Raw genomic sequence first — 22,410 nt, 5'->3', positions numbered from 1 at the left:
TGAGCTACTGGGGACAGCCCCCAGGCCCAGAGGTCAAGCCCCATGACCAACCCAAAAAAAAAATAAAACCAAAAAGGTGTGGGGGGGAGGTTAGTGTGTATGTATACATACACACACACACACACACACACACACACACACACACACACATATATATACACTTATATATATATATATAAGTGTATATATATATATGGGCCAGGAGTTTGGCCTAGTGGTTAAAGTGCTTGCCTAGCATGCATGAAGACCCGGGTTCGATTCCTCTGTACCACATACATAGAAAAAAGCTGGAAGTGGTGCTGAGGCTCAAGTGGTAGAGCTCTAGCCTTGAGAAAAGCCAAGGACAGTGCTCAGGCCCTGAGCTCAAGCCCAGGACTGGCAAAAAAAAAAATTTTTAAATTTAAAAATTAAAAGCTGAACTATATAATGTGTGTGAATAAAAGAATATGCTTGTACATATATGTATGAACATATATATACATATATACATATGTATATGTGTGTATATATGTGTGTAAATAAAAGACATGTGAAAGGGTATCAATGTATGTGAATTAATACACTTTCTATCTGGCAAATATCATGTAACCCTTTTATTAATTACAATAAAAAAAAAGAAAAAAATAAATAAACCCGTTTTCCTGGCATTAAGAATTAAATACTACAAGCTGGCCTTTTCCAACCCATAATTCCGGTGTACCTTTAAGATCATGGATCCTCCTACCGATAGCCACATAAAACAGCTACAACAGTAATGAGATAGTAATTTATTCAATGTAGAGCTCAAATTTTTGGCTAAAAGAACTTTTGGACCTTCATGGGAATAAGGGAATAATTTAACCTTCATATCTGTAACATTCATCTCTGTTAATCTTAGAATTTCTTCTAGAGAAATAATGCTTAAAGCCTAGTCAAAATGACTCATGCGTATATAATCCTAGCTACTCAGGAGGCTGAGAAATAATGGAAAGAAATACCTCATCTCTCAATGGCCTTGAGTTCAGACTTCATACAAGCAACCAAACAGCAAAATCATTAAAGTGACTTATAGCTATTAAAGCCAGAATTTACTATAATGAGGACTTTAGGTCTGTGCGTTCACACCACTGATCTACTGAATCCAATATAAAATGTTATTTTTATGAATTACATTTGTTAAAATTTGTTCCTTTGAAATATTCATTTTATTTTCCCTTTGTTAAGAGTATAAGTTTAAAATTTCATGAAAGCAAGATCTGTTAGGGAACACATGGACCCTTGGGTAAATACTTAAAGAAAAGAGACTGACGGCAAGATCATTATGAGCTGCAGTGGGGATGGACTTTCATTGTGTCAGCCGTATCATGCATGGCAAGCTGTCTATTAGTTCTGGTCCTTATCCACTCAGTGCCATTAGTACTCTCTGAAGTCTGCCCTCCCCCAATTTTCAGAAGCCTTTGTCAGGGAGAGGACTAAAGTAATTGAAGAAATGTTCTAGATAGGTCTGAATGTGTGGCTTAGTGGTAGAGTACTTACCTAGCGAGCATGAAGTCTTAGATTCGACTCCTTAGTACCACATAAACAGAAAAAGCCAGAAGTGGTCTTGTGGCTCAAGTGGTAGAGTGCTAGCCTTGAGCAAATAAGCTCAGGGACAGTGCCAGACCTTGAGTTCAAGCCCCAGGCCTGGCAAAAAAAAAAAAAAAGTTCTAGAATTCTACCTTGATGGAGTAAGATGAGTAGGATTTTAAAATCAGAGAAATCAGGAGACACACAGCATTGCTAAAGAGGAAGCAACATAATATCGACTGTCTTGATTGATGAAGCTGTTTATCTTCATGGGAAAGTAGAAGTAAAGCTAGGTTCTTGGAGTTAGAGCAGTATGGATATCCTGAAGCAGTCTGTCAGGGAAAGAAGTAATTTCCTTCTCCACCTTCCTTGTCCAGTGCAGCCTGCGTATGACCCCAAATTAATTTTCTAAAACATTGCCCTGTTCAACAGGCCACTTAATAACACATTTGCTTTGTGTTCAAGACATTTTATCTCATCAGATTCATCTAACTTTATTTCACTCTTTAAAATTAATTAGGTATGTCTGGCTGGCTGATCAAGCTGATACTTGCCCTCTTTCCTTGTCAGTATGCTCCCCTCCTTCTTCATACCTGTCTTATCTTCTATCAGTCTATCATCATTCTCCCTGAACATCTTCCTACTCTTAGAAGCCTGCTATCTAGTAAACCTGGCCCACACCACTCTACACCTTCCTCATATCTTTTTCTTCCTTAACATGCAGTTGTATGTGGCTTTTCTTGCTCCTCATAAGGTGCTGTTTGAGGTTATGATATATGTTCTACAATACTTTTCCACGATTCCAAAGTAGCTCTTAGTTTGTTGTGTTTTTTTATTCAGCCAATAGAAGTACAGCCTTTTGTGTGATATTGATACATGAATAGACAGCGAGGACCCTGAAAACTGAAGTTATGTATTTATAGGTTTCAAAATGTATTTTAGCATTACAATGTTTTGTATTTTAACTAGTAAAATATTTGTGTTATAATAACTAGATTTCATTCTGCTAGACATTAGAAAGCAAGATGTTTACATTTTTTGTGTCCTTACAGTACCTAATTGTGCATGAATTACTGTAAATACTCAGCATTTTAAAATTTGATTTTTATTTGTTTTGTCTATTAACTTGCCTTCACTGTGTCTGTCTTCACACCCTTGCTTTGTTTTGCCAACAACAGGGGGTACCCCCAATTAGGACATTAATATACCCAAGAAATAGCCTCCTTAAATGCCACATTTTCCTTTTCCTAAGTAGTATTTTGGAAATTTTAACTAGTCTATTAAATGGAAGGGACTCTTATCTGAAATACAGAGCAGTATTGGCTTCAGGTCATTTATTCAGAAAAGAGTAAGAACTGTCATATTTTAATCCTTGGCAGTTTTCAAACTTTTGCTTCCAATTCTTTTTATTAGTCTTTGTTCAGATGAAGTCTTACCCACGATCTTACCTCATTAATTGTACGCACTCCTTTTCAGATAAAGGCGGAAGGTAACAATCTGGAGCCCCACCTTTGTACTCCTTCCCCGCTTCCCCTCATTCAAAGAGCAAAGCTTGACAGTCGTCATAACTTACCTAATTAAAAAAAATGATTTTTATAGAACCTGTTGTATGGTATCTTATCTAGCTGTTTGATTTAAAAATAGGAATGTGTCCATTATAAATTGTTTTTTAAGTACAAAGGAAAATGCTCTGGAATCCTTTTTTCGTTTCAGCAATAAAAGAGTTAATACACTAAGCCGGAGAGACTGAGACACTGCACTGGGATAGTGCTTTCAGTCTCAGTCTTTTGCGTCTAAGAAAAGGGGGTGGTATTCTGCATTTGAAAGGACTTTAATGAATGCTGTGAGTGTTTGGTGAGAGCTAATGGTCAGATTGGGAAAGGAGAGCTGGGAAAGTGGTCTAGCTGCTTCAGGATAGGTGGATCAGAGTTTGCTCTGATTGAACGGAATGTTCCACCTTGTTTCATCTTTATTCATTATCTTTTGTTCTTTATAATCTGATAGATACATTGGCATGCGAGTAAATACAGATATATGTGAAGTGATTTATTTTCCTCTCGATCTGTTTGTTGTGTACAGCAGGGCATATACTTCTCTTGTCTTGGTTGGATGCACATATCTGTGTGCAGTGCTTTTTGCCCGTTGCCTAGACGATCACTTGGTTTCACTGAGGATGTCTGGTTCTCGTAAAGAGTTTGATGTGAAACAGATTTTGAAAATCAGATGGAGGTGGTTTGGCCATCAAGCATCATCTCCTAATTCTGCAGTTGACAGCCAGCAGGGAGAATTTTGGAATCGAGGACAGACTGGAGCAAACGGTGGGAGAAAGTTTTTAGATCCATGTAGCCTACAATTGCCTTTGGCTTCAATTGGTTACCGAAGGTCCAGCCAACTGGATTTTCAGAATTCACCTGCTTGGCCAATGGCATCCACCTCTGAAGTCCCTGCATTTGAGTTTACAGCAGAAGATTGTGGCGGTGCACACTGGCTGGATAGACCAGAAGTGGATGATGGCACTAGCGAAGAAGAAAATGAATCTGATTCCAGTTCATGCAGGTTGATTATTTTCTTACTGTTAGAAATGGGGTGTGGGAGTATACTCTGTAGTGTCCTAAAATAGCGTAGTATTTATTGTTTAAAATATATGCTTATATGTACATTTACAAGCATCAGCATAAATCTGTCTTGGTATAAACATGCAGTACTTTTTGCTGGGATTTTAAAAAATACTCCAATATTAATTCTGTAAAATTCTAGAGATAACAAATCACATTCATTTTGAAATAGCTTGTCTTTTCATACGTAGATCTGACTCTGCTTTGAAAACAATATATAGGAGCAATTTTAAGCATCATCACCTAGTGGTTGGCTTTATTTATGTGCTTTCTAAATGTATGGCAAAACTACAGAAGACGTTTCTATAGTATAAAATTTTGTCACATTTTAGCTAATGATCGAAGATGGTCATTTTAAATTGAATGGAAACGAATGTTTTACAAAGCTATCCACGTGGTAGTTGCCCATTTTTGACACCATTTTAGTTGTCAATACTATTTTTCTGTGGTTATTTCTCTTTGTCCTGTTTCTGTTGCTGCTCTCTTAACACAGAAAAATACCAAGTCACACATCTATTTTCAAGATGACAGCTACTAATTTCTGTTACCTTCACTTTTACTGAGATTCCTGCTGTTTAGAGAAAGGAAGGACATTCTTGGAGAGTTTAAAGGAATGTAGAGGAATGTCATCCACTGGTGAAAATGGGGCAAGAAGGGCAATAGATTAGAAGAAAAAAGTAAAGAAAATAATAATTTCATAATGATTTCCTTAATCGCCCTTGGAATGTGGTTTCAGTTTGTTTTTTAAGAGTAAATATTCTTAGTAATTAGTTTGGACAACTATAACATACCATCTAACAAGTTAGAGCCTAAGTCATCTTTTTAACTCATCTTCATTGGAAAATATTTCTAAATAATTTAAAACACAAGTAGCATATCATTTGACTTAAAGTTTCTTGACAGGTTTTGCTTTGTTATTGTTAATATAAGCATCAAAAGGGATTGAAATAAAATTAATTCATATACATAAAGATCTCCTGATTGAGGATATTTACTATCTTTTACTCTCTAACCTTCAGAACGTGGAATTCTGAATTGTGGTGTTGGAATGATAAAAAATATAGACCAGTCATCTGTAATCAATTGTATAATGGAGAGAAGGGAATATCTTTACATAGGTAAATAGTGCATTTAATTTTCTTACATTAGTTCATGACGTGGCATTCTTATAAGGGACTAGAAAACTACTAATTTTGTTGCAGAGACTACTCAAGCAGTGTTTTGTATTTTCTGTGGATACTTGTTGCCATAAAGAGAATAACTTGCACAGTAAAAGGTTCATTTATCATTTTTGTGAGAAACTGAAGGATAATTATTGTTCCATTTGAAAATTGATTTATGAAATTTTTCTAAACAGAATTAGAAAAAAAGGAAATGTTCATTTCTTTACAACATAGGTTATAAAATTTTTAACATGAATCTATTTCCTAAAAAATTATATGTAATGTCGGGAAGAATATACACATAGTGGTCACTATAATTTACTTCCTATAAATGGTAATTGGCTTAGCTGATGATACCTGAAATTGAAAACATCTATTCTTAGTCATAGCATGGTGAAATATCATCTTCACAGGGCATTTTATTATGAGAGAAAAGGAAATTTTTGTATTGAGAGATTGCTGTATGCATTTCTCAAGAATTATAAATCGATATTTTATTGATAGATCAAAAAGAAAATGGTATTTTAAAAACAAGAAGTGAACAGTCATTTTAAAAACTTAAGAAAACTGATCAAAGTAAGGTGGTAGTAGATAGTTTGCATTTCAGAGAGCAAACTTTCATTATTATTTTAGAAATAAAGTGTATTGAAAGAAAATGCCTCTAATTTTAGGCATTAGGGGAATATATATATTCCTGATGATCTTAAACCAAATTCCTGATGTTTTAAAACTTCAGTCTTAGCATATCACTTAAGGGAAAAATACCTACATTATAGACTGTCCTGTGTGTGTTACACTTTCACTTTTCCATTTTTCTAGATTAAACGTATCTAGCACTTACATTTCCTCTGATTCTATAGTTTTGACTTTTTCCCAAAGATATTTATTTGCTCTCAGCTTTTTGATTAAGTGAACATCCTGACTTCTCTAAGTGGTTGTTCTATAATAAACAAATCAAAGGCTATCATTGTTAATGTCAGGAGAAATTTTAATGACATTCATTACATATTTGCATATAGCTTGGTTACAATTTTATTATATAATATTTGCAAATAACATAGGAAATGTTTTGCATACATTATAGATTGGTATCTTAAAAGGTACTAAAACAATTAGGAAATATATACATATAACATGATAAATAGTCATAATATTTACACAGGTCTCAGAATTTTAACTGAATTTTTCAGGTATTAGAAAAAGTAGAAGAAGGCTGAGTGATTTTGCAACTTGAGACTTGCAACACCCTCCATTGATCAGGACATTGAAAGCTGGAGTTGGGAATATATATAAGTAATATCATTTGCCAGATATATTTCTATTTCTTTTTTTCTTTTTTTGCCAGTCCTGTGGCATGAACTTAGGGCCTGGGCACTGTCCATGAGCTTTTTCAAGGTCAGCACTCTACCACTTGAGCCACAGCACCACTTTGGGCTTTTTCTGTGTGTGGTTCCAGGGAATCAAGCCCAGGACTTCGTGCATGCTTTGGCAACTACTCTACCACTAAGCTATACTCCTGGCCCTGCCAGATATATTTCTGGCTATGAGAATTATATGCCTGAACATTAGATTCCCCTGGTCATTTCCACTTTCTGTCTAAACGGTTTTAAAATGTCCTGCTTTTGTGTGTGTGTGTGTGTGTGTGTGTGTGTGTGTGTGTGTGTGTGTGTGTGTTTGTGTCTGTGTGTGTCTGTGTGTGTGTCATGGGGCTTGAACTCTGGGCCTGGGCACTGTCCCTGAGCTCTTCAGCTGAAGGTTACCACTCTGCTCTTGAGCCAAGCCCATAGAGGTTTAATTAGAGATAAGAGTCCTTTTGTGCCTGGGCTGGCTTTGAATCTTGATCCTCACATCTCAGCCTCCTGAGTAGCTAGGATTATAGGCATGAGCCACCATGCCTGGCCCTGCTTTTTTACTTTGATCTTGGGTCTAGAGTCAATTCACTGTCTCTCCACGAGAACCATCTGAGTCATTTATATTAAAATATAAACTCCTCAGATCTCAGCCTTCTGAGTTGCTTGGCTAAAAGCCAGCCCAGGCACAAATGTCTATAAGACTCATCTCCAGTTAACCACCAGAAAACTGGAAGTGACACTGTGGCTCAACATGGCAGAGGGCTAGCCTTGAGCTGAAGAGCTCAGGGACAATACACAGGCCCAGAGTTCAAACCTACGACCAATCAAAAAAAAAAAAAAAAAACCAAAGTAAATCCTAAATGAGAAAGAAAGAAATACCTCATCCCTCTGAGATTTTAAGATTAGGATGTAGCAACCCTAGGTCCATATTGTTTATTTTGTTTTTGTCTGTATATATTAGTTTTATAAAATTAGTTTTTATGTCTTCTGTTCAACTATGATGCTATAGATCTAGATAAAACTCAGTTTTTAATGCTAAATAAAAAATTTTAAATACCCAAGATTTTTGTGGTAGAAGGGGTCACACTGATCAAGATGCATTATACACATAAATTGATGTGTTGAGTTAAAACCTCTTTATACTCATTGAAAGATATTTTTTAAATTAGTTTTTTGTTTGTTTATTTTGTGTGTCTCTGGGCATGGTCTCTTGAGCTCTTCAGCTCAGGGCTTACCACTCCTACCCCTTACGTCAAGCATACTTCCCATTTTCTAGAAGTTAATTAGAGATAAGAGTCTCTTGGACTTTCTGCCTGGGCTGGCTTTGAACTGGGATCTTCAGATCTCAGCTTCCTGAGTAGTTAGCATTACAGGCATGAGCAGGCTCTAGTTTTGTTTTTAATCCATGAAATGGAACAAAGTCAGGTGTGATATAGAGTCAGGTTTGGTGGCATTCTTCTAACACCAGCACTCAATAGGCAGAAGCTTGGAGAATTATGATTTCCCCCCCGGCTAGCCTGAGTATGTAGCAAGACTGTCAAACAAAAGGGACAAAGGGGTAAGCAGGGGTGCAGGGTGGAGTGTGGGGGGGGGCGGGGGGGACACCTAGTGCAGATTCTCATGACCAAGCTAAAACATAGGAAAAACAATAGGGAGGATGCACGTCATCCATCAGAAATCAGAAAGTTTAGTCCGGGATAGGGATGTGATCACTAAGAAACCTGTGATACTTGTTCTTACACCTAGCTAAGGTACTGCTTTGGACTTTTGTCTAAAATCTTTAAAAATGTCCATTCTCCTGTCAGTCCTTGAACTGTTGCCACAGTGTAAAAGTAAACAAGAATTTCCATTTCCTCATAGATAATTTGACCAGCTCTAAATATCATCTAATCCAGGCTTTGGCTATTGGGATCTCAAATGTTCTCATCTGCAAAATAAGGCAGTTGAATTAAATGACTGAATTAATGAAGGACTAAATTTTTCTACTTGTGAAAATTATGTATGGCATTGTATTAAATTACATTAAACTATAAACCATAATTTAATCATCTAGAGTTATATGATGAGCAGTAAATTCTTTGTCTAAACAAATTCTTTTTTTCTTTTTCTTTTTTTTTTGCCCCGTCCTAGGGTTTGAAGTCACGGCCTGGGCACTGTCCTTGGGCTTTTTCAAGGCTAGCACTCTACTACTTGAGCCACAGCACCACTTCTGACTTTTTCTGTGTATGTGGTAATGAGGAAGCAAACCCAAGACTTTGCACATGCTAGGCAAGCACTCTACTACTAACTAGGCCACACTCCTGGCCCACAAGTTCTTTTTTTAATTGCCTTTCCAAAATCCTAGATGTCTTTATAAATAAAAACAAGAATTGTCATAAAGCTATATGCACCTGTTCAAATGTGTTGAATAATTCTGTTGCTTGCTCTTGTATGATCTTTCATAGGTGATAGTTTCATTTTTCTATAGGATTCAAATGAAAAACTTGCACTTTTTTTGGCCAACACTGGAAATTGAAGTGAGGACCATGTGCTTGCTAGACAAGTACTCCACCACTTGCCACTTCCAGCTCTTATACTCTTTTTTTTTTTGTTTTTTTGGTCAATTGTGGGGCTTTAACCCAGGGCCTGGACACTGTCCCTGAGCTCTTTAGCTCAGGTTAGCACTCTACCACTTGAGCCACAGTGCCACTTATGGTTTTCTGGTGGTTAATTGGAGATAAGAGTCTCATTGACTTTCATGCCTGGGATGGCTTTGAACTGTGATCCTCAGACCTCAGCCTCCTGAATAGCTAGGATTGCAGGTATGAGACTCTGACCCCCTGGCCTTACACTTCTTTTGACTTGCATTTGGAACAGGGAAAGTGATCACTTGATTGCTATACCCACACTATGAAATGTCTCCTTGTTCATTTAACATGCCATAGCAGTTGAAGATTTGACAGCAAATAAAGAAGTTTAAAGTGTTATTTTAGAAGTATAGGGTTTTTCTTAATGTTTATGTATATCAATAGTGTTTTACTTATAGGCTCATTTTGAAAACAATAGATAATTTAATTTATGTTGGTAATTAGTATTGTTAAATTATATTCAGGGAAATTCAGTTTATGAGTATATGGAGTAAAGTATTCATTGTGTAAGTCAGTGGTTTGAACAATGGGTCAACATAGACTGACTTTGTACTATACTCACCTCTTAAAATTAGGTGTGTACTGGCAGTCCTCAGCCTGAGAGAGATGTTAAGATTACCTATAGGGTTTCTAAATAATAGGGATCAGGGTTCACCTAGTAAATGAACCTCAGGAAGTGGGGCCCAGGCCAGAGGGCCCCCTTATGGTATACTGATTTATTTCAGGGTCTGAACCAAAAACACTGAAATGAGATTATGTAGCCAGTAATTAGGCTTAAATCAGCATCCAGGTTTGTCTGTAATAATGAAAGATGGAAATATTATAAAATTTTTTTTCAGAATTCAAGATCATAAGTACTTATGTTTGAATGGTGACAGTTCACTGAAAAACTAACCAACTAACTCATTGTTTTGTCCTTGTCCTTACTGACAATTTAAAGTGAGATGTAAGAAATATGCTATAAATATATAGGAATGCTAAGAAGGAAATGATTTATTTACTTTGTTTTTAAAGGAATTTGTAGCTTACAAAAAGTAGATTTTTTTCTCCTACTGAGATTATTGATGATGTTGGGGGTTTTTTGTTTGTTTGTTTGTTTGTTTGTTTGTTTGTTTGTTGTAGGTCATGGGGCTTGAACTTGGCCTTGGCCTATCCCTGAGCTCTTTAGCTCAAGGCTACCTTTTTGCTTATAAATCATTGAAGATACAGGGCACTGAGAGAACATTAGTCAAAGTATTGCTAACTTCAGAAATATATAAATCTCAGTCCAATATAAGTGTTCTTGTGAGCATAATCTTGCTTCAATCTTGCTTGTTTCTTGTCCTTGCTACCTTCATCTAAGACCCCAGTCTTCTCCAGTCAGCATGTAGGTGGAGAAGTATAGGACAGTCATGCTGCTCTTAACCACAGCAGCTAAGTAAACTTTGTGTTAACAATTCATTTCCATCATAAGACCATATCTACCTGCAAGAGAGCCTGGGAAATGCTGTCATGGCTATAATCCTAAGAGTGAAAGAATGGTTTCAATGATCACAGTGTAGTCTCTACAATAGCCTTTTCTGCCATGAATAAATACTGCAACTCTTGACAACGTATTTAATTCTCTTGGCTTTAAAAAGGGAAAAGTTTCGGGGCCAGAAGTTTGGCCTAGTGGTAGAGTGCTTGCCTAGCATGCACGAAGACCCGGGTTCAATTCCTCCATAACACATACATAGAAAAAAGCTGGAAGTGGTGCTATGGTAGAGCTCTAGCCTTTAGAAAATCCAAGGACAGTACTCAGGCTCTGAGTTCAAGCCCTAGGACTGGCAAAAAAAAAAAAAAAAGTTTCAATGTCTTTTTTGTTTCTAATAGATTATTAGACAGTTGTCTTAAGAAAAATCTCAAGATATAAAGAAACTTGTTACAGCAAAGCACTCACTAGAATCTCAATATCTTTAAATTGTGATAAGAAGTGGCAACTAAACTGGTAGCTTTTGTTGATTGCATAACCAATAGGTATGAGTTACTTGTCTTCGAATATCTAGGAAAGTCAGATTTGGTGGCAAACATGCTTCTCAAATTATAATATGCAAACTTTAAACCATGGTGTAAACCTGGGTTCTGCATTAATCTAGCATTTAATATACATTATGGGCTACCTGACCTTTTGAGGACTAGCAAGGGAATCAGAAGACTTGTAACACTTGCTTTTATGACACTGTACTTAGTAAATGAACTATATTTCATAAATAGACCATTTTTAAGTAAAGGAAGACTAGAATTTATACATCCAAAACATTTTAATTGCTTTGTTGCCTTTAGACATACGAACAGAATGATTACTTAATGATTACTTAAATACAGTGTTAGGGATAGGGCTATCAATTGTAATATAACATGGCTCTATAGAGAATATATGTAACTGTTAGCTAGCAGGTAAATGACTCATTCAACTCAGTGTTTATAGACATCCAAATGATTTGAGCTTCCATTGATTTTAAAAGGCAAAAGTAGTCGGTGTAGGCCTGGTGTGTCCCGTGTCTGTAATCCCAGCATTTGGAAGGCTGAGGGAGGTGGATCATAAGTTTGAGGTAAGCCTGGCTAAATATCAAATCCTGCCTTAAAACAAGTGCAGCAGTGGAACTCAGTAGGCACTATGTGAAAAATGACTTATAGAACCTGTGAGTGAGGACAGGAATTAAAAATGGGGAGAGAATGAAGGAAGGAAGGAAGAACATTGTCCCCAAAGAATGTACTCATTACCTGACATATCTAACTATAAAAAAAACCATGTTGAGTGACCATACATTAATATCTATTGGCATTGTCTTTTCCAATACAATTGAAGGCTTTAACAGGGCTTACTAGGAAACATATTTTCAGTGTGATAGTACTATTTCAAAATGTGTTTTCTTTCTTTTCAGGACTTCCAATAGTAGTCAGACATCGTCTTGCCATACCATGGAACCATGTTCATCAGATGAATTTTTTCAAGCCCTTAATCATGCTGAGCAAACATTTAAAAAAATGGAAAACTATTTGAGACATAAACAGTTATGTGATGTAATTTTAGTTGCTGGTGATCGAAGAATTCCAGCTCACAGGTAACTTCTCATTTCTAACTATGTGAAATATTTCCTAGATAATTCAGTTATAGATGGTGAGGTAATTTATGCTGATTAGCTGTTATGATTTTGGTCCCAAGTATGTCTCATGGAATTTCCAAGAACATAGGAAGTTACCACACATTAAATGAGCATAAGAGGTTGTTTTTGTCTTTGGAGAAGTACAAAAAGAGAACACATTAACCCCAGATCAGTCAATATTGTTTGCTATAAATTATGGCTATTATTGTAAGCACCTTTCACATCGTATTCTACTTATTAAATAAATACTGTTAGTTTTGTTTTGTTTTCTGAGACTCTTATTATATGGTTCAAGCTTGAGTCAAACTTTCAGTCCTCCTGCCTTAGCCTCCTGAGTACACAAATACACACAATCATACCTGTCTAAGCTATTGAACTCTTTAAATAAACTTAATGATAATTAGAGTTGGTGGGTAGTTAAAAGCAAAACAGAGTTGCAGACTGGGAGTTTGGCCTAGTGGTAGAGTGCTTGCCTAGCATGCACAAAGACCCAAGTTCGACTCTTTGGTACAACATACATAGAAAAAAAGCTGGAAGTAGTGCTGTGACTCAAGTGGTTGGGCTCTAGCCTTCAGAAAGCTCAAGGACAGTGCTCAGGCCCTATGTTCAAGCCCCAAGACTGGCAAAAAAGAAAAGTAAAGGAAACAGTTGCAAAAGTCTGAACAGTTTTTAGGTTATTTATCTAAGTGCTGCTGATTTAAACTTGTACTTACCACTGAGCTACATTCCTGTCCTAACATTTTAAAACATTCATCTTTATCCCAGTTTCTGTTTTCCAAACTCTAAAAAGTATGAAAAATGGTATTAGGAAAAACATCTTGGATGCATTTAAATGAAAAGACATTTTTTTCTTTTTTTTAAATTTATTTTATTTTATTTTTTTCATATATTTTTTATTGTAATTAATAGAAGGGTTTCATGATATTTGCCAGATAGAAGGTGCATTAATTCCCATACATTGATACCCTTTCACATGTCTTGGTCCCCATTTCCCTCCCCCCCATCCCCACCCCTCATCTTGATTTCCCCCCTTCCCTATCCAATTTAAAATAACCAAATACAAATATATCCAATATACCAGATAACAAAGTGAGATACTATAACAATTTTTTTAAAGAACAGTTCATTTTCTTCTCACAGTTCTGTCTGTATTCCGTTGCTCATCATTAATTACCACTGTGAACCTAGAGGGTTTTTCTTTAATGCCTTTTAACACTAATTAACACTGTTCCAAAAGTTTTTGTAAAACCCTACAAAGTAGAAGCAAAAGCATTGGAAAGAATGAGTTTAGTGTTACAGTTATCAGCATTAATGAGATATTACTATAATCTATGACAGGAAGTCTGTGTGATGAACATGTGTTTATTAAAGAAGATATGGCAAATGTTAACAAAAATTTCATAGAAGAATCTCAAAACCAGTCAGGCGCAGTGGCTCACATCTGTAATCCTAGCAACTCAGAGGGCTGAGATCTAAGGATCAAGGTTCAAAGCCAGGCCAGACACAAAAGGACCTGAGACTCTTATTTCAGTTAACCTCTAGAAAATGGAAAGTGGGGCTTGACTAAGGGTAGGGCAGTAGCCTTGAGCTGAAAATCTCAGGGATAGTGCCCAGACAGATTTCAAGTCCCATTACTCTCCCCCCCGCCCCAGCCCCCAAAAAAAGGGAAGAGAGGGAGGAAGAGCATATGTCAGACAGGGGAGGGATGAATGGGCAGCTCTTCAAAGAAGGATCCAGGACAGCCAGCAAATATTTGAAAAACTCTTCAACCACACTAGCAATCAGGAGAAGGACTGTTAAAACAACCATGAGATAGCAGTTAACATCTTGTAAATAGCCAGAAATTTAAAAATCTGACAGTATTGTGAGGAATCCTTGCAAGACACATAAGTGGAAAGAGGGGTGCGTGTGTGTGTGTGTGTGTGTGTGTGTGTGTGTGTGTGTGTGTGTGTTTATATAAAATATGTAGTACATGTGATATATATTTTTATATGTAAAACAAATATGGCTCAGAAATTTGACAGACGTACTATAGTATAACATACTATAAGTTTTTGTTGTTGTTGTTGTTGTTGTTGTTGTTGTTGTTGTTTGGGTCATGGGATTTGAACTCTGGGCCTAGGCATTATCCCTGAGCTCTTCAGCTCAAGGCTACTACCCTACCCATTGAGCCACAGCACCACTGGTAGTTAATTGGAGATAAGAGTCTCATAGACTTTTTAGTGCCCTTGCTGACTTTGAACCATGATCCTCAGATCTCAGTCTCCTAAGTAGCTAGGATTACAGGCAAGAGCCACTATGCTCGGCATTGCAAGTTTTAAATGTAATAGTTTTATAGTATTATAAATAATATAATTGTGTATTAGAACACATATACTACAATAATTAAAATGTTACAAAAGTAAAACAAATAGCTTAGTAAAATCATTTTCAGATTTTCTCTTAAATATTTACTACTTCTACTAACACTTGGCTCATGTTATCTTCAAAAATGGTGAACAGAACTGGGCACCAGTGCCTCATGCTTGTAATCCTAGTTAAGCAAGAGGCTGAGATCTGAGGATCGTGATTGTTTTGAAGCCAGACCAAGATAGCACCCAGGCCAAACAAACAAACAAACAAAAGCAGAAAACAACCTTTACATTTAAAAAAAAATATATATATATATGTGTATACATATACATATATATATATATATATATCTGGTTGAGGCCAGGTGCCATTCGCTCACTCCTGTAATCCTAGTTACTTCATGAGGCTGAGATCTGAGGATCACAATTCAAAGTCAGCATGAAAACTCTTATATCCAATTAACCACACCAGAAAATTGGAAGTGGCACTATGGCTCAAATGGTAGAGCGCTAGCCTTAAGCTGACAGGCAGAATTCCAGCCCCATGACCAACAAGATAGACAGATAGATAGACAGACAGACAGACAGACAGACTTAATGCTCATAGCTTTTTTTCTTGATGTGATAATGTGGTATTTGCATAGTGAGCAGATAAATCATTATCTCAGCAGAAAATTTTCAGTAATGGTAATTTATTATTCAGAGGAAGGAAGTAGAGCATAAAGCCAATTTGTCAAAGTTAAGATGAGTTTCCCAGTAACTTGTACTAAGTAGCAAATGAAAAGAGAAGATAAAGCATGTAAATGAGCACTAGTAGTAATATGCTCATTGATTTTTTTTTTCCCAATGTGTTCTCAGATTGGTGCTCTCCTCTGTCTCAGATTATTTCGCTGCAATGTTTACTAACGATGTCAGAGAGGCAAGACAAGAAGAAATTAAAATGGAAGGTGTAGAACCAAACTCATTATGGGCCTTGATTCAGTATGCATATACAGGTAATAAGCCTGAAAATGTAAGTTAAAGCCATTTAGAGGTAAACTAGTTGTCTAGTTCTGCTATTGTCATCATCATATCATGATACCTTGGATAGGTCAAAATCACAATATTAGAATCTTTAAAATGGTTATAGCATGTTAAAATAGTAATATACAATTAGATGAGTAATATAATTAGTCAAAATTTTCTGTTTAGAATTTGAGACTTACGTAGTTACCAACCAGTGCATTATTTTAAAATGTTGAATTGGGGTGAGGGGTTGTTTTTGTTTTAGTAGAGGTCACAAAAGAGCTTGTATATATATTTTATTTCTTTCTGGAATGTCTTAAACATTCTAAATCTGCAATATATGCCATAAGTTCTTATTTATAAATATTACTGTTCCCCTCAGTTATTTTATCGAGAAGATTTATGAAGTTCCCTAATTAATAATACTTTTTCTTATCATTAAGGCCGCCTAGAATTGAAAGAAGATAATATTGAGTGCCTGTTGTCCACAGCCTGTCTCCTTCAGCTTTCACAGGTTGTAGAAGCATGCTGTAAGTTTTTAATGAAACAGCTTCATCCATCTAACTGTCTTGGAATCCGTTCTTTTGCTGATGCCCAAGGTTGTACAGATTTGCATAAAGTGGCTCACAATTATACGATGGTATGTATTGTTTGAAAGTAGGAAAGCATTACTTCTTTACCTTATCCCTTGTCTTCATGTTCTATTTTCACATGGCTTTGCTGTGCATCTTGCGGTTCAGGTTCACGGTCTGGTATGTCATATTTTCAGAGAATTATGAAGGGGGAAAGCACTAAGCAATATTGGTACTGACAGATAAGTTAAGACCTAAGTTTCTACAGTCATTAAGAAGCAGGGCAGTGGCCTAGGACTATTTCAGATCTGCAGCTTTCTTTTTTCTTTTCCTTTTTCTATATTGTTTGTTTGTTTGTTTTGCCAGTCCTGGGCTTGAGCTCAGGGCCTGAGCATTGTCCTTAGACTTTCTCAAAGATAGAGCTCTATCACTTGAGCCTCAGCGCCACTTCCAGCTTTTTTCTATGTATGTGGTACCGAGGAATCGAACCCCGGTCATCTTGCGTGCTAGGCAAGCACTCTACCACTAGGCCAAACTCTTGGCCCAAATCTTTAAATCAGGAGTACACCAAGTATTTTATTTTGCAGCCCATAGATGATTCTCATAATTATCAACATATACATTGATGGAAATAGGGAATAGTGGTTGATGTATTGATACAGTGCTAATACCAACAATAAGAGAATTAAGTGGGAGACTTTTCTTAAGGATAAATTTAATTATATTTATGAAGTACTTGTAGCCATGTAGAGCAATTTTCTTATTATGTGCTTAAAAATATATCATAGAGAGGTTCTGATTGGTAGCTTAAAGGGTAATGGAATATGGATTGATGTCAGATAATAAGAAAAGAGCATGTGTTCAAGGCATATTATTAGGGCCAGTCTTAATAGTAGAGGCTACAAGGGAAGGAAGATGTGTAGATTTTATTATGGACTGCCCATCGCGCCATACTATCTTAGGCAATGGTTTAAGAGTGTTGCTTTAAGAGTTTCAACTAGGGAAGCACAAATCCTAAGAGAAAAAAGAATGTGAACATTGGTGTACCTGCATGTACTTGCTTACATTGCGGATCACATCTACATCATAGTTCTCCCGCCTCTGTGCTATTACTGAGTTGGTTTATCTGTGAAGAGATTGACAGTATTTTGGGAATTTTCATTAGAGTTAAGAATTGGAAAAGCTTGAATAACTTTTTCAGTAGATGAATAGATGTTTGCAAACTGTTGGAAAGATAAGCTTGAAGTGAGGATTAACGAGTGAATTGAGTTTGACATTCAAAGCAGTGATTGGCACATCAGGAACTCAGACAGTAAGTGAAATCACATCAATTGGTGACACTGTTTATATTTACACTATTCAACTCAATAGGATTCCCATAAAACCACAACTTTTATGGTTTAATCACATTCTCAAGGATAATAACTGGGCCTCAAGTAAAAAAGTAAGAGACTGTATAATAGGACAGTAATATAGAGAATCAGTATAATGTTCTGCAAATATTTCTTGCTTTTTTTTCCTTTACTTTTTTTTTTTTTTTTTGTCTGTTATGGGACTTGAACTGTGAGCCTGAGCACTGCCCCTGAGCTCTTCAGCTCAAGGCTACTGCCCTACCCCTTGAGCCACAGCCCCGTTCTCTAGTGGTTAATTGGAGATAAGTGTCTCATATTATTTAGTTCTTCTTTTTAGATATTATAACCTTACACTTGTAGATTCAAATACTTTTAGAGAGATGGGTTTTTTTCTTCCTAATAACTTATTGAAATGCCCTCTCATTATAACTTAATATTTCTTTCCTACACAGGAGCATTTCTCATTTGAAAACATTTGCATGCATTTAGGTCATTCCTGTTGTTTACAGTAGAGGCATGATTGCTGCTTTAAGCCTAGACATAAATTAAATTTAAATTAGCTGGATGTTTTTTAAACTATTTTTATAGCCAATTTTAGTTGTGGTAGAGGTTTTTTTTTTTCCTTCAAGGTCATTACTTAACATTACTTAGTTTGAATGGTGATAAAGTAAAATTCTAATAACAAGTAATTTAGAGGCAGATTGTCTGATTTGAATTGTTGCTATGGGAACTGAATAAAAATGTATAGCAAAATTCAGTGTGCAGTTTAAATTCCTCAGTAATTTTATTTTCTTACAAACTATTCCAAAAGGGAAAGGGTGCCATTCTAGCAAGCTTTTAGTGGCATATATATTTCTTGTACTCTAAAACATTTTAAAATGTGAAGTAAAAGCTGGGCACTGTGGCTCATACTTGTAATCCTAGCTACTAGATCCTCAGATCTCAGCCTCCTGAATAGCTAGGAGTATAGGCATGAGCCAGTGTGCCTGGCCAGTTTTAACATTTTTATAGCTTTTTTTTTTTTTTTTTTTTTTCCCAGTCCTGGGCTTGAGCTCAGGGCCTGAGCACTGTCCTTGGACTTTCTCAAGGCTAGAGCTCTACCACTTGAGCCTCAGCACCACTTCCAGCTTTTTTATATGTGTGTGGTACCAAGGAATCGAACCCGGGTCTTTGTGCATGCTAGGCAAGCACTTTAACCACTAGGCCAAACTCCCGGCCCTCATTTTTATAGCTTTTATTGTGAGTATTATCAAATAATTTTATGTCAGTTATACAGTTGAGCAGAATAGTTTGCTTGAAGCCATTCCAGCACTGAAATTTTATTAAAGTATATTTCTGAAAATGATCATCAATCACTTAAAATAGATTCATTTGAATATGTTTTAACAAACCATGATGAATTAGAGCGATTGGATTTAGTTAATTATTTATGAATGATTTTCCTCTGGAAAATTTCTGTTGAAGAAAGAAATGTCACCGTAAGATCTATTATGTCAGTATCTCACTCAGATTACCACAGGCTAAATAGAATATATGATTTTCATTTCAATATAAAAGGTAGTTATTGACAGACCTTATATCTAGCTCTGATTTAAACAGCTACTTTACTGGAACCCTATAGTGAGCTAGGGATAGTACTTTAAGAAGGATAAGAAACATGAAGGGACCACACATGTCCAGCATTTGCAGTTTTGCTAGCAGTGTTAACTGTCCATGTTTTGAGACTTCTAAAGCTTCAAGGCAGGGAGGTTCTCTGAATTACACAGCATAACAACCTGTAGAAGTCATCTCACACCTAAGAGCATTTCTGGTATTCCATTTCAAATTATAGAGGACATGTTTCTCATGTGCAGCCTGGATTGGGTCATCTTCATCTAAGGTCCTGGTCCTCAGACCTTTCTCATTATAAACTTTTGCTTTAGTTCTTTCTCCTGTGAACAAAATAACTGCACAAATCAGTAAAAGAGCTTCAGGTTTTCAAAATAGACCTAGTGTCACTGGTAGTCTTATATAATACTTTTGATACAGGCGTAGTGGTACATACCTGTAATTTAGGAGGCAGGAAGATAGTCTGTTCAGGTATAGCCTGGACTAATAATAAGATTTTGTCTCAAAAAATAACAAAAACAACAACAAAGGCCAATTTGGTTTTAGGGTACATATTTTTCTCAGGTAGGGTATGAAAAGGCTGTGGTCTAAAATTGTCTGAAGAAGTCTGGCTAGCCTGGGGGTGATTTCTGGGTAACACAAATAACTTGAAGCTTATCTAGTAATCCAGGAATTTGGCTTCACCATTACCTAAGTTCTTTTTGGGGTATATGTGTTTGCTTTGCTTGAAACAGGGTCTAGCTACCTACTCCAGGTTGGCCTCAAACTTGATATGTAGTCAAGGCTAGCCTAGAACTCATGTTCCTCCCGACTTCATCTCCTGAGTGCTGTTATTATAGATATGCCTCACCAGGCAAAGTGCCATAGCCTCAATTCTTCAGCAACCACAGCAACCACAGAGCCAAACTAACTTCTGATATTAAGGTGTCCTACATCTCAGTATCTCATTCATTTTTTCTATCTCCAAAAGCCTTGTCAGAATTATTACCTAATATGGGCAAATCAGTCCCTAAATGCCACAGATTCATTTATAAAATGTACTGGTACCACACTTTAGTTTTCCTTATTTATGTTCAGCAATATAATTGTAATTTCAGTGTTTCTGTTGTTTCCTTCCCAGTAAGTGGCAATACACTGTAAGGTCTGAAGTATAAATTTTGTTTGAGCATCTAATTTAGCCAACTTTTAACATCTTTTTTTTTTTTTTTGGTTGGTTGTGGGGCTTGAACTCTGGGCATGGGCATTGAATTCCTGAGCTTTTCAACTCAAAGCTACCCTACCCTACAGTCCCACTTTCCATTTTTTAGTGGTTAGTTGGAGATCAAAGTCTCACAATCTTTAGTGTGTGAGCTGGCTTTGAATTGCCATCCTCAGATCTCAGCCTCCTGAGTAATTAGGATTACAGGTGTGAGCTCCACTGTGGCTCAAGTGGCAGAGCACTAGCCACGAGGGGAAAAAAAGTAACCAAGGACTGGCAAAAAATAAAATAAAATAAACTGTGATGACCAAAGGGATCAACATTATTTATCTGCCATTGTTTTTTCTCTAGGAACATTTTATGGAAGTAATCAGAAACCAGGAGTTCGTGCTACTCCCTGCCAGTGAGATTGCAAAGCTCCTGGCCAGTGATGACATGAACATTCCTAATGAGGAGACCATACTGAATGCACTCCTGACTTGGGTCCGGCATGATCTGGAGCAACGACGGAAAGATCTCAGCAAGCTTTTGGCTTATATTAGACTACCTCTGCTTGCACCTCAGGTAATTAGTTAGGAGGTACTTGTTTATGGGGATTTTTCCCATTGCCTAGTCTGTTAAAGATAATAAAATTACAAAATTCTACTTACATTTTCAATCTAGAGGTTTGACTATACTACCTAAATTGCATCAATTAATTAGCAGTCTTCATTTTGAGTTCATAATTTTAATTGACTCAGCTATAAACCTGCCCTACCAACTAGAGGGAAATGGGTACTAAAAGAAACCCTGAACTCCAAGAACTAGAAAATATGGATTCATTCATTTGTTATGTGTTTATTCAGTATCAGTTAACTGCTGGATTCTAGTTATATATATATACATATATATTTTTTATATATATGTATATACATATATACACATACACATATATATGATATAATTATTCCAGCTATACTCATACAGCTCCGTTTCCTCATCTGTCAAGTAGAGGGAACATCTTTCTGATTTGTCTCACGGGTTCTGTGAAATAAGAATGTTGTAAGAATGAAGAGACACCTAACTGGTACATTCAGTACACTCAGATCTAACATATATACATACATAATTTTACGTAATAATACATTATCCCCTGCTAATATAAGCAAAAAATTACTTTGCCTTAACAAAGAAAACAGTTAATGCTGGTGCTTTACAAGAACTACTGCTCTCTTTGGAAGTAGAATATTTAGAAGTATAATTTACAGGATAAAACTTTCTGAATTCATAGCAATTCAGGAAAAATGACATAATAAAATACTTCTCTTGTGATTAGATTTAAAAAGAAAGGAGTTCATTTAATACTCTAATCTAGCAAATTTTTGAAATAGTATAAAACTTTAAAATCCTATTAGGCATTTTGAGGAATCTATGTAATTAAGTAACCATGAAAATTTACTACAGTTTTGCAGCTTCAAATATTTCTATTTGCTATAGTTGCATGATTCTCATAGACCTTTAACATGCCTGCTATCCCAGATTCTGCAGATAATCATGTCCGTAAGTTCTTCTTAGAGTTGAAAGCAACTTTAGAGATGATTTATTCCAAATCCTGTGGTACAAATGAAATAACAAACCAAAAAAGAAAAACCATATGTTTAAATTCACAGTGATTGCATAATACCCATCCTTCTGTACCGTAGTATTTTATATGGGTTTTTTTTTTTTTTTTGGCTTTGATTCTTGGCTAACATCATAGAGTTAATGAGAAGCAGAAGTGAAATTTAAACTCTTAAGTAGAGTCTGTTCCTTTTTAGTTATTCATATAGAGCATACTATGATTAAAATTACTAGGTGTGGTGAGATGAAAGAACTGACTAAAAACTAATGTGAAGCTGGGTACCAGTGGTTTATACTT

At 36.1% G+C, this 22,410-nt stretch overlaps 1 protein-coding gene across 5 annotated transcripts in view; it reads left to right on the top strand.

The window, feature by feature from the left end:
• Positions 1-22,410, top strand: part of Klhl5 (kelch like family member 5) — a 57,874-nt gene that overhangs the window by 16,459 nt on the left and 19,005 nt on the right. For 2 of the 5 annotated variants that reach the window (XM_090343713.1, XM_090343712.1), the window contains 4 exons: positions 12,206-12,385; positions 15,637-15,773; positions 16,227-16,423; positions 20,865-21,077. In XM_090343713.1, coding sequence (XP_090199839.1) covers positions 12,243-12,385; positions 15,637-15,773; positions 16,227-16,423; positions 20,865-21,077 — 690 coding nt within the window. In that variant the 5' untranslated portion in view covers positions 12,206-12,242. Of the gene's footprint in view, positions 1-3,624; positions 4,102-5,179; positions 5,279-12,205; positions 12,386-15,636; positions 15,774-16,226; positions 16,424-20,864; positions 21,078-22,410 lie in introns of those variants that run through there. The other 3 variants (XM_090343710.1, XM_090343711.1, XM_090343709.1) reach the window with 3 other exon arrangements.

The sequence above is a fragment of the Megascapheus bottae genome, chromosome 13, assembly GCF_031878675.1.
Source record: "Megascapheus bottae isolate mThoBot1 chromosome 13, mThoBot2.hap1, whole genome shotgun sequence".
NCBI lineage: Eukaryota > Metazoa > Chordata > Mammalia > Rodentia > Geomyidae > Megascapheus > Megascapheus bottae.
This window is presented reverse-complemented; position numbering and strand designations above follow the sequence as displayed.